Source organism: Montipora foliosa, chromosome 3, assembly GCF_036669935.1.
Source record: "Montipora foliosa isolate CH-2021 chromosome 3, ASM3666993v2, whole genome shotgun sequence".
NCBI lineage: Eukaryota > Metazoa > Cnidaria > Anthozoa > Scleractinia > Acroporidae > Montipora > Montipora foliosa.
The window spans coordinates 39,105,893-39,119,740 of record NC_090871.1 but is presented as its reverse complement, the minus strand read 5'-3'; the positions used below and the strand labels follow the sequence as shown (position 1 = coordinate 39,119,740).

The window sequence follows — 13,848 nt, the reverse complement described above, 5'->3', positions numbered from 1 at the left end:
AAACACACAAAGAAAATACAACAACAAAATGACAACAAAAAACCCAATACTATTTCATTCCAAGTCAACAACTTTGTCAAAATAAAAATTAATGAAGTGGACAAAAGTCCATTACACCGAAACACACTTTTTGGTAAAGTAATTGAAAAAGAACGTGGATTTATGAAAGTTATAACCAAATTTGGAATTATTGACACTTGGATTGCACCAAACAAGCCACAAATAACTGAAGACATGAATGTGTCATTAGACACAACTAAAACAATAAGTTTCACTGCCGCATGTAAAAGGATATTGACTAGTGACACATGTCCAAGAGGTGCAAAAACAAGGAAATGACTTCTCATTTTCAACTACCTACAAGCAATGACTGTTTAATAAAGGTTACAAACTTTGTAACTGCCAGTAAAAAACCGCAATGGGGTTTTATACTAAACAGCATATGTACAAGAATCTGCATATCATTCAATAATCTACCTTATAAAAAGTCAAGTTTCGGATGTCTTTTTCCTTCCGAAAACCAGAAAAATAGAGCAAAGTCTCATGAAGGTACTTCTTATTAAACAAGGTTTTGTTTTCTGCTGCTTTGAGATAAAAAATGCAGAATTGGTTATCATGCACAGTATGCCTAACCCCAACTGCTAACCATTTAAAATCAGTGCTTAGACTTAATAACAACCAAAGGCGTTTTTACAGACTAACTCATGAAGAACGTATGCTAACCACATCCCCTTATTTTCAACACGGATATACTTACCAGTATATACACGTACTTGCAAACAATTGACGGACGTTTTGTTGATGCTTCCTACTTTCAAATTTACCTACAATAGGTTGAAATCATTTTAACCTGAATTTCAAATATACCTGTAATATTAGGAACGAAAAATATTTGAATTTAGGCGCACTTTAATAACAGCGATTACAAAATCGACACAGAGATTCATCTTTACCAGCAACTTTTCCGCTCGTAATATATTTTAAGTTCTCCTAAAACCAGAAATTTACAGTAAGTCATTTTACCGGTATTTACATTTGGAGCTTCAGACAACAGTTCGACCTCTGAACGATTAATCTAGTGTTAGAATTACACCACAGCACACTCGTTATTATATAGACAGGAATGTTTTATACACTACTCGTAAACTTCATACGGGAGAGAAAGAGAGAGGACCCTGGGGACGAGTCCTCAGTGGTGAGGATATTGATGACATCATTTGTCTCTTTTGAATGGTTGGTTGTTTGTTACATTCAGTGAAAAACGGCAAGCGATAGATTCGTGAAGTTCCTTGAAGCTGACATAAAATCCTTCTTTGAGGAACAAGAAAATGCTAACTCAAAGAGGAAGACTTCATACGACTTAAAATTCGCATCAGAAAAGCGGTGAGTTTGAACAAAAACAGTTCAAAAGACGGCAAACTATTGTTATTATTAATACGAGCGGCCAAATGACAAACTGCCCTCTGTAAAACGCGGCTTTTTTGCGGGCCAAACGGGAAATGCCCGGGCCGAAAATGCATTTGCCGCCCTGATTCTGATTGGCTTCAGAGATGTCCAATAACTTCGCTCGGCCAATGAGATACTGAGGATACCTTTTCAATGCCAGAGTTGGCGAGGAGTTTTGTGGATGACTTATTTTACTCTTTTTGTTTTTCCTCCAATCGGCCTTATTCGCGCGGCTGCCTTATTGGCCACAGGCAATAGATTTTGTACCCCGAGCCTCGAGTTGAAATGTTTGAGAACGAGTCGATTTTTGGTGGGGCAAAAAAAGAGTTTCAATCCTAAGGCCCATTTTTGCTCTCGTTTAGCTAATCGTATTGTAACAACAACTTTCCATACTATAGTGTCATGCTACATCTCTGTTTAAAAAAAAATTCTTATTAAATAAATTTGTATGATTTGACCTTGTGTCTTGATAATAATGATAATCACATGGCTTTTGTCGGGCATATGCTACTCGGTCCACAAATAAACTATATGCCCGACAAAAGTCATGTGATTGTCTCAGCGTGAGCATCTTCTCGAAGGCTTACATTTTATAGTATTCAAATCACGGGATTTTGCCTTTCGCTGCTGATTATTGTTGCGTTCGAGGTACGAGAACGCAACCCCTAATTTGTGTTGTAAGGGAAGTTTTTTCGAGATTGCATTTTCGTCGTCGACACACTTTTGCCTCGCTTTGAGGCGCTTGGTTTCGTTTTGCCTCACTTTGACGAACTAACGCACGTGGTGATTTGTGCGTCGTCGGCGTTCATTCAGCGTTTGGTGAGGTCATAGTTCCCCTCTACTAACTATGGTGAGGTGTGATAATCTTCCATCGTTCATCGTTGAAAAGAGCTGAAAGATTGCTGAAGGTCTGTCAACTGAAGTCGGTAACATTTTACTTTGGATTAAGCATGGTTCGTCACTGTCCTTGGAAAATGTGTGCGACTCCTCGCGCTTGCATCAAACCGGGTTGTTTTGCTCGGCGGCCGTTGTGCCACAAAGTAAATCTACCGAGTTGTGTAGCTCGGTGGCCGTTGTGCCACAAAGTAAATCAATCGAGTTGTGAAGCTTGGCGGCCGTTGTGCCACAAAGTAAATCTACCGAGATATGACGCTCGTCGGCGCCATTTCGATCAACAAACTGAATTTATTGTGTCCCAGCGTTCAGCACAGAAAAGTAATCTTAGGTCTTTAATACCACAAGCTGAACAGACTTGCAAGTAACAGTTTCATTTTAGAGTAATTTTCAGTAGTTGCCTACTTGTAGAATTCCAAATAAATAGTTAATGATTACGTCTAACAAGTTGTCACGTTCATAGATGCAGTACAGTGGAATTAGATCGTTATATCGAGGTATCATTATAACGAGACTCCCGATATAACGATATTGCCTTAAAATAACCGAAAATATCTTTATATCGGGGTAAAATTAACATGTGCTTTTTTACTACTGTACATATTGTTTAATTAAACTTGTAATGAGTATCAAATGACTCACAATTTGGAAAGCATTAGACGTTATCAAGGTTACACAACAAAGTGTGTGGTATGAATCGTAAAAGGGAAACAAAACAAAACAAAACTTAAACATTTGAAGTTGTATCTGTGTACTGATGCTGTAATATTGTTATATCGGGGAAGATTTTACGCTCGTTACGCTAAGAACTCAGCTTTATATCGGGAATATCGTTATCTCGGGGTTCTGTCCCATACATTTTACTGTAACTTTTGCCGGGACATAGCATGTTTATCTTCATACCGGGGATATCGTTATATCGAGGATCGTTGTATCGGGGTTCCACTGTAATAACATTTCCCTATCGCACGAACCATCCACCCTCCCCCCTCAGTTGCTACCTGTACCAAACCTGTACCGTCCTACAAACATCGAACGCACTCGCCTAAGCTTCGATTACCCCTAGTTGTAGGATGTATGATGTATAGCTTCGTAATTGTAATGTTTTTTGCTCTAACTAAATAAGACAAAGAAAATTACATGGCGGCTTGAAGGTATGAATTTTATTTTCCTCGTGTTGAAAACAATGTTCTACTGACTGGCTGCGCTCGTTCGTAAAATGTAATATCGGCTATTTATTTTTTGGACAAATTTGATTCCGCACTTTTGGTCCCTCGATGTCTGTTGAAACTTTGTGAAGTCCATTCCCAAACAAATGCCACTTCAAATTCGACGATCATAACCGGACTCGATTTCACGTCTAATTAGTTTCAATTAGTTCTAATGCTTTGCCTTTGGATTGAAACTAAATGCCCGAACATGATCGAGCCTAGGGATCCGTTCTCGAAAGTCCTGCAATGCCATGAATTGCCACTCGCTTATTCTGGAAAGCCGGTCTTTTCACATCCAACATATATAAGGAAAAGAGCAAAACTTTTTCAAAGTTCTGTGTCTTGAAGCATTGTATTCTTTCTGAAGACAACTGAGGTCTTTATTGCACCCTTTCCTCTTTGAAATTACGTAACTGTGATTCCGGCGTAACAAACAACAAATGGAGTCAGGGGCACCCAAATCTTCGGTGAAATATGTGTTCGGGAGAGTCAACTGTTCTAAGAATTTCGGTTCTACGTTGCCAATGCAAACGGCTACAGATTTCTTTACTAAAACATCACCTAAAAGATTCGCAACCAGGGGAAAGTTGTCTCTTACGTTTTCGGAAGGGATATTTTTCCAACTTTTGGCACTAAAAAAGGTCACCTAGCAGTTTCGGATGAGTACATGGTTTGCCGGGAAATTCTTAGAAGGTAACGTTCAGCTAGCCATTTCTGAAATGATATCATTCACTAAAATTTTCGGACACTTCAATTTTCAGCTAAGATATCCGAACAGATCAAATTCTTCTAGATGATAAAAATATCCTTTTAGACAGTCTTTATACATTACAAGGAGACCAGAAATGTCCCTCACAGGCTTTTTGCTTAATTTTCTCGTTGGGGTGCCCTTGTGGAGTGTAAAAACCTACCAAAAACCTAGCTATTAACGTACTTGAGCATTGTTGGCTATTCAATCTCGTCAAACTATGTCACAACAAGATAACAGTGAGATTGTTTGGCTTTGAATAGGTGATAGTGAGGCGCCCATTAGGGAGAACCCAGTGAATGGGAAAAAATATGGCTAACATAAATAACAACAATTGAGGAAAGAATAGCGAAGAAAGGGAATAACAGAAGGGAATTTACGTTTCAAATTTAACTATGGTCCCAAATGACGTCAAAAACAAATCGTAAATGCTCACTTGCGCTTTCGATAAAAGCTAAAAGTGCATTACAATTAAAGCAAATTGTTGTCTAAAATATTGCCAAAGTGTTAATCCTTGAGGATTATCCAGATAAATTTTCTTTTAATTGAACATGGACCTCGTGTATTGAGGTTGTTGACATTTTTTCCTTCCCAGAGACAACATCCAAACAAAAAAACAATAACAAACACAGAGGAGGGTGGTGATCAGTAGTAATTAGCTGTTAAGATATTGAAAACTACTTTCATAAGCATACACTCTTCTTTCTCTGTTTTCTCTGAACCAATCATTCACCCAATGAAAGGCAACTAATAAACAATTTTTTTTCATTTTTTTTTTTTTACTATCCTTAACTTTTCGTAAATTACCATTACGTTAATGAGTGTGAATATTAAGGTGTTTGATTGTTTATCAGGAACAATAGCACCATTGATAAACTACTTTGTATGTCAATATCATTGCTTGTTCACTTGTGGGAAATTTCATTTATATCTAAGTAATCAGTGTTTGAGGCACATACAACATTAGTGTTAAGTCAGTTATGAAACCAGCAGATTCGACTACCACTTCACACTTAGCACCAATGCTGATGGGCAGTTTTTCCCCGATAGATTTGACCTCTGCAAGGTTTTACTATCCAACTACAAGTACTATTGCAGCATTTCCCTCGGCGCCTCATTTTGGAGCTGGTTATATCAGTCCACAAATTTATTCATTTCATCCTGATAAGGACATGAGAGTATTGCCTGCTCATGCGAGCCTCTGTTACCAACCATCCTTTCAAGGCATACTGTACCACAGCAAACTGAATGAAGACAAACCAACTCAGTCATACATTGGTCTCATTGGAAAAGCAATTCTCAGCTCTCCACTGCAGAAACTTGTCTTAAGTGATATCTATGATTACATACAAACACACTACCCTTACTTCAGGAATAGAGGACCAGGATGGAGGAATTCTATACGCCACAACTTATCACTGAATGACTGCTTTGTTAAAGTGGGTCGCTCTCTGAACGGAAAGGGACACTTTTGGGCAATCAATCCAACAAACTACGATGACTTCAGTCGGGGTGACTACAAGAAGAAAAGAGTTTCGAGAAGAAATCGATTATCGGGACAGGTATCGGAACAAGAAAGTGGAATAAGGATAAGCAAAGATCTAAGCGAGAGTTCCGAAAGAACTCCCAAAAACGCTCTCGAAAGCCCCAAAGGAACACAGAATAGAGGTTTTCACATAGAAAGACTGTTGTATGACAGACCTAAGGTAGTGAACGAAAATTAGGCCAAATAAACGATTACAATGTCAGGACCTACTCCTCCTACCGCAGATTGTAGTATGTCATCATACTGATAATTGTTATAGGTGGATTTGCAAGAACCATAAAACAATGATACATAAAATCAAACGAAGGTTTTGAATCGTCGGTATATTCGACAAATTATTTTCTTAAGCTTATTCAGTGGGAAAAAATGCGTCAAGGAGAGTGTCTGTGATAACAACTGTTTAGGAGCCTGTGCTATTGTGCCATACTGTGGTAGTATGACTTATCTCCTAAGATTCTAATTACTGAGTTTAAATTTGAACTTTTTTTACTACCGTTAGATTTTGATTCTAGATATTTCTGATGTAGTTTACAACATTGCTTTATCGCAAAGGAAAATCTATTTCTTTTGAAAAAAGGCAAACACTTGCACTAATGAATGTAACTTAGTTGTTGTTACTTTTGACGATTAAACATGTTTATTAGGATGCAGTGCTAACGACGAGTAAGCTTTACCATTAACGCGTATAAAAGTACATTTTACTCAACAATAAAACAAATATTGGGGAACAGCCACACATCAGCTGTCGTCAAGTTGTTCAATGCCACAGTAAAAATTAACCGGAAAGAACGAAAACGTCAAGAAATAGAAGTAGGCTTGACTGTTAAAGGCAATTTAGTAAGGCCGTACAAACTGTAATCAACAGCTTATCCATAGCACCCTATGTTATAGAATGCTCTCCTCAAACCTTAATAGAAAGGATAAAGGAAGGCAGTGCTTTTTTTTCTAATAATTACCATGTTACAGATATTCGGAGGCTAGTATGACGTAGGATTTAGGATGGATCAGTTTGAAGTCAAGAACAGCATTTTACGTTCATTCATTTTGTATCAGAATCATGGCTTATGTGGATATTGTTGGAAACTGCTCCCTCTGCTCTCCAATGGTAGGTTCTGATTTTTTTAGGGAAACCAGAATTTGCACGAGTTGTAATTTTAGATTAATATAGGAAAAAGCAAATCTCAAACCCATGTTTTAAAAAATACCGTACTTTCAACCAGAAACTTGTGGAGTTTAAGTGTATATCGAAACAATCCAATTGTACCGTCGTAACAATATCCAGAAACTCGAATGAATGGAGTAAATAAAATGGTGTTTACCAAACGTTAGTGATGAAGTTGAATTTGGGACAACGAAATTCAGAGTGTTGTCTACCCATACCTATAACTTCATTAAGGTAACAATTTCAGGTCATGTTCTTTCAACCGTCTACAGATGAAGTGACGGTAAAATGTAAATCTGGCTTGCGAAACAATCTCTGTCGAGTTAAAAAGGCACCATCGTCCTATTACAAAATTTAATGTAAACTGATATCTTTCTACAAACGTCTTGTATGGGGTCGTATAGCACCGAGTATTCCCAGACGGTCGCCATACAGTAGAGTAATGTGCAATGGAATCACTCATTCATGTTATGGAGTCCAATTTTACCAGAGGTAATTTTCAACCAACTGCGTGGCGGGGCAAGGGCCGGTTTGGTTTTAGAAACGATAGACTAGTCACACAGTGCGAGGATTTTGCTAAGATTCCGTTGGGAAATTGAATTGACGTTATTTATCCAACTCTGGTTGAGAAACCAACAACAACAAATTGTTTGTACTCTCTTTTGCCTTAATTACAATATTATCATGTCCTTTATATTTAAAAGGAATACTGTACCCTGACACTGTCACTGAGGAGTTTTGCGGAGAACGTATCCTCTGGCCAGATTGAAGATAATCAGCTCTCGGAGTTGGCGTCAAAAATCAGTAAGACCTCCACCATTGTCCGTTAAGACTAATCACAAAGACTGAAACTGGAATCCTAGTGGTGCCTTATCTTGCCGTAATTTTCGGCGCACTACAGTCATATATATGTTTGTTGTAAACCCGGATCTACTTGAAGTCACATTTAATTTGGTATAAATATAAACAGACCGGAAAACATTAAAGATAGTTACAAATTGAGACTAACTGCAGATAAATTGGCCACCACATGCTTTTTGGAGGGTTTGCAAATCGTCAGTATTTGCTAAAACACACTGTTGCTGGAAACGTCAGCTGTTGGATGCTTTTACTTCATCTCCATGTTAACACTGGACGTCTATAAATCTTACGTCGCGCAAAACGCATCTGTAAATAACTCGAGAAATCCTATAGCTATTGTTAAATATAATACGACTACGCTTTAAAGTGACCACTTTTTGCGTCTGGAGGATAAAAATCTAAAAATACAATAAATGCTATTTCATGTAGAAGAAAAACTGAAGCTCCAAACAAAGACAAACCGAAATTAATTTCCAGGCGATTCATTCTTCTTCATCTTTGTATCTGCAGCAAAAAAGAATGCAAAAACTATTTGATGCCTCTTTTTCCGAACCAAATCGTGTCAAGTACTCAAATATCACGTTCCTGACAGCTTTCCAAATGGGGACTTTTGTCTTGCACAGAGATCGTTACCAGAGTTAAAAAAAGTTATTACCTCCTTCACTTCAACTTATCGTTTTCAGTTTACCAAGATTTAATCGTTTAAAAATCAGAAAGACAACCAGGTGATCTGGTGACGTAATTTAGAGGACCGGGAAGAAAAATTTGAGCTTACACTTTCCTTTAACTCATTTGCATATATTCGTGATAGCGTATCATGAAATTACGACCCTGGGTGAGCTCCAAACTTGAGCCCGTGGTATGGTTACGTGTACTGGTCACATTGGCATACATGAAGGGGCGGACAGACGTACGGACGGAAAATGACTTCATGGCTATTTTACCAAATTTTCTCCCATCGATGGGTTACCAGTATTTTCTTAGCTATGGGCGCGCGGAGCTCCGCTATCATAACAAAGTCAACACCAGCCTCACTTTCATTTATAGGCCAGGTTACTAAGCACACAACTGTTAAGAGGTCTATGTTACGAAAAATAGTATTGCGTGACAAGCGTTACTGTCTAGAATCTTCGCGAGAGTTCGTAGTTTGTTTATATTTAGGTTTGTACGTAAGCGTTTCTAAATCGGTGTGTTTTGTAACCTTTCCATAATTAGAGTCATTACTAATTTAGAAAGTTCTAGAAGTTTATTGTCAGAGTATATAAGTAGACGAGTCCAAGCGGAGTGTTTTTCTAACTAGTTTTTCACAAGCGAAGAGAGTTGGCGTTGGCCGTGTTTATTCAAGTGTGACAGAAGCTGTGTGCATTCAAGTTGGCGGAGGCCGTGTAAGTTTGTCGAATACGAGTTGTTCAGAGTTTTACTTCGTGGAAACTACGTTCATTTTGGAATAAATCTTCTTGTTGTTGTTCCGACAACCCTGCGTTCAGTTTAGTTTGCAAGCTACCTTTCCTCTAAACATTCGAACTCGTAACAGTCTATTAAAGTGGATTGTTTGTCTCGACGTTTTATGCGTCTTGTGCCCGTCTTTATACTAGACGAATTTAACAGACGCAGAAAAAAATATTTGCCCAAGTTCGTCCCAGAAGGATATGATTAAGCGTCTTTTGGTTCGTCCCGTCTTTACACTAGACGGATAACATAAGAGACGAATAATTCGTCTGGACGGATTATGCGTCTGTAGTATAAAACGGTCATTAAGTATGAGATGAGAGTTTCGACTTTGATGCGTGATATTTCCTTTAATTCGTAACATATCAAACATTTCTCACACGGTATTGGAGTGCATTCATCTGCAGTTGTTTTCGCAATGACGTGAAGGGAAAAGAGGTTCTGCAGCAGACTCGCTCGTTCTGAGTTTGAGGCCTCAAAACTAAAAGGCAACATTAAATTCCAAAAAACTACATCGGTATTAGATCGTATTAAAATAATTCAATCTATTAACTTAAATACTTGTGAAATGTTCGTGGCTAGTATGACGCGGCGTTTCGTCTCGGCCAAGAGACTCTTCAGAGACCTAGAATTCAAAGGCAAACTCGCTGAGCATCGCGCCCAGACTGTCAACATCTGGAGCTTGCTAACGGGACTTTAGGCGCGATGCTCAACGAGTTTGCCTTTGAATTCTAAAGGTCTCTGAAGAGTCTCTTGGCCGAGACGAAACGCCGCGTCATACTAGCCACAAAGATTTCACAAGTATTTTTCTGTTAGCTTAAATATGATATATAGTTTGACCCATACAAAAAATAGCGGTGCGACAATCTTTTTTCCGCGGACACCTCGTTTTCCTTGACCGAGACTTTATTTAAAATGTAAAATTATAATTTGTAAAACAACTGGCGTAAGGCTGGGATAAAAAGAAAAGTAAATGAAAGAAAGAAAGAGAGGCATTTAGGCTTGTCTCCAGGTCTTCAGGTAGCCCGCTCAAGTACCCAGAATTCACTACAGTCGACTGTGCTACGAGAAAGTGCTTCCACCGTGATGATTATTTGTGCTTAACTTCACATTTTGAAAGTTTTATCGCTTCATACAAACAGAAGAGTAATCCCAAAGCTATGTAGAACTCTATCGGAGCAATAGACCACTTTCGATATATTAAAAAATTCAGCTTGGCAGCGAGGCCTAGAGGACACAAACAAAGGTAGCCTGTGCACAGACCCCCCTCCCCTCAAAAATCGTGTTCCGGAATAATTTTGCATACATTATTTAGTAATCTACGCTGACCAAAATTTGCGTGGCTCATATTTCGGTTGGAGCTAAATTCTCAAAATGGTGGTCAATGAGGTAGATTTCAAACGTGCATCGAAGAGCGTCTCCGCTAGTTTTAAGATACCTTGGCTTTATAGCATAGAAGCACTCTTTAAAGGAGAGGATGTATTTGCAAGTCTTCCAACCACGTACGGCTCTGATCTTCAAAACAGCACAGATCGTTGCCGATGAGCTGTTATTTTCCTCGGTGTGTACATTCTCAAATCTTCCGTGGCATCACGCTTTGTAGATTGTACTTGAGAATGGCTAGGCTGGTTGGGATTACATTGACTGGTAAGGAATAGCGGGAGACGTTTTCGAGTGGACAATCTTTTGAATAGTGCTATATTCACCTCGTGAAGAGCGCTTTTGTTTCTTTTGCGCTGACAATTCCTACAAATGTACGTCGAATCGATTTCCACTTTACACTCCATAGATAACAATACCGCTCGTACTTTAAAAGAAAAACCTCTTTGACAATCAAAACGATTTTTATTCGTATTTTGTACCGTGCTCAAAGTACACACGAACGAACTCATCGTAAAATCTCTCATGGTGTTGATGTGGAGAAATAAAAATAAAAGCCAATCAAAACTCGTTGTTTCAATGATGTAATGATCGATGGGTAATAACCAATCAAATCATTTTCCACACATTCCAGGAAAAATCACGTGGTATGGAACACGATTATCAACGGTAAATAACAGACCGTTCCTCTCCGATTTTTTTTGAGGGGAGGGGCGGTCTGTACACAGGCTAAAACAAAGGAAACTGAATGAACATTTTTATTCATTTCTTTTGTTTGTGTCCTCTAAGCCTCACTATCAAGCTGAATTTTAATATATCGAAAGTGGTCTATTGCAGAATACCCCGCAACACTTCAGCACTATTGTTTCCCCTAGACGGCATTCTCTGAAGAACGAGTAGGAATACAATAGAGCTTATTCTTATTCAATGAACGGCAAATAAGTTCCTGGGTATTCTGCAATTTAGCCACTCTATCTAGCATCGTGGACTTAAGGAGCTTCAATCTGCTGCAAGAGCGGTAAGAAACACTGAAATGATGGACGAGGAGATATCCATGATATGTGGTAAATGCAGCTACTATTACCCTCCTGCTGGTATTAAAATTCGCCCATCATAATAAGTTCTAGAATGTAAGTAGCACGCGATAATACCGTTCTATGTGAAGTACTCGTTACCTTAGATTCTTAATTAAATGAGTACATTGAATTCATGCATACTTACGACACAAACCCTATTTGAATTCGGATTTTCGGAGTAGCATAAGTATGCTAATGACTGTGAAAGCTAAATAAGAATTGAAATACCAGCATGAGCAGACCAAGATTAACAACTAAAGTTCTATACTCCCGGAATCGTTGGTTTCGTCCTTTTCTTCCTTCCCTTATTTTATCTTTTTGAATTTTTTTCTTATTAATGCTTACTTACTGTGAGATTTCGCTGCCGATATTGTGCCTGAGATGCAGTTGCTCGGCAAAAGCTAAAGTGGTCTTGCTGCCCGACACGGTGCAAAGACTTCAAGAAAAATCCAGTTAAGTTCCACGGTTATTGACACCTACAGCCACCCGATTCTGATAGCTGACTCACTGTTGGGGAAAGTACCAAAAGCCTCAAGTTTTAAATACAGGATATGATAGTTTTATTCGCTTTGAAGCTCAAGCAACAGTTGAATTGAAACAATTACTTGCTCGGTTGACTGAACTGGCTGCCAAGATTTATGTTATCGGCAAATACATACATAATCGGTACATAGTTTTATTTGAGACAGCAAGTTGAACAGATTTGGGCAGCCGTACGTGAAGGCTGATGTGGACCCACCGAAATTGTTTACAATATCAAAAATAAAAGTAAATTATGTGGAAAATTTCATGAAAGAGATAAATGAATAAAGTACTAAAATTCCTAAAAATCTAAAAATATCATCATTGGAGCTTTAAATGAAAATTTATTAACATGTTTAGAAAATTTACGGATGAGTTTGTTTACATTGTAAAATTGTCCTTGTTAATAATTGATTTTAAATTAACTACTATCTTCATAAAGTTCGATCCAAATAACTGAAAATTTTATTAACATCTTAAAAAAAGCACAAAAGAGCAATTTGCATACATGTATGCCTTGTTCCTTTAGAAACTGGATTAGTTTTGTGCAACCCCGCTCTTTACTCGGAGTATGGAAATTTATTTTAAAGAACAAGATGCATCAAAAGGAGAAGGCACCTCTTGCAGAATGATACAATGATATATGAAGTTGGTGGTGATTACAGGTTTTTCTACTCCATACGATTTCTCTGTTTCATAACAAAGTTAGGAGCTTAAGTCATAATATCTACTTTCAAGTTCATTTACTGGATGAGCTTGTTCTTCGTTTTAGTATTATAGGCGTTTCTGAAACCAAAATCACGACAACTAGCCTACGGTTACAAATTTTAATGCGTTGGAACATCTGTAACTGTACCTTCCGAGAATAGAAGAAGACAAATCCAAACCTTCGCTCCATAAAGCGATTAAAAATTTCGTCTGCTCATACCACCACGTGCTCGCCATTCTGTTCAATTACGCATTGTAATTACTTCAAACAACCCCTTGGAGGATGTTTGAAGTAATTATAACGCAGTTTTAATCAGGGACTGCAATTAGTTGATGTGAACCCATTTCATATTTAATTCGATTATAATTCGATCATAATCGAGGCCTAATGTGAACACGGCTTTACATAAACCCGGCCCATTGATGCCATCCATGGCTCGAAGCCTCGTTAGCTCTAACCATCAAAACCTATTGGTGTCCATGGTATTTAACGCTGGTTAGCGCTAACCATGCTTTGAGCAACTCGGCCTGGCCCGGGTTGCTCGAAGCGTAGTTACCACTAACCAGCGACAAATACCATGGAAACCTATAGGTTTTGACACCTCTTAACCAACGGTTAGCGCTAACCAGGCTTCAAGCAACCGGCCACTGGTTGTTAAAACAATCATGTAACTATGCAAATAACTTTTGACTTTTTGTACAATTTTTTTCTTCTTTTCCACTATTCACAAACCTACCAGAATTCATAATAATAATACGGCTGCGTTAATTGACATCATTTAAGTCAACAACTTTGCAGGCAAAATTGATGGCGGTAACATCATATTTGACTTCAGTAATCATTC

General features: G+C 38.2%; 1 protein-coding gene across 1 annotated transcript; it reads left to right on the top strand.

The window, feature by feature from the left end:
- Positions 1–5,279: 5,279 nt before the first annotated feature.
- On the top strand, positions 5,280–6,092 carry LOC137995764 (fork head domain-containing protein crocodile-like). The gene is given in 1 exon segment (XM_068841261.1): positions 5,280–6,092. A coding segment is annotated over 1 exon segment (813 nt).
- Positions 6,093–13,848: the final 7,756 nt, after the last annotated feature.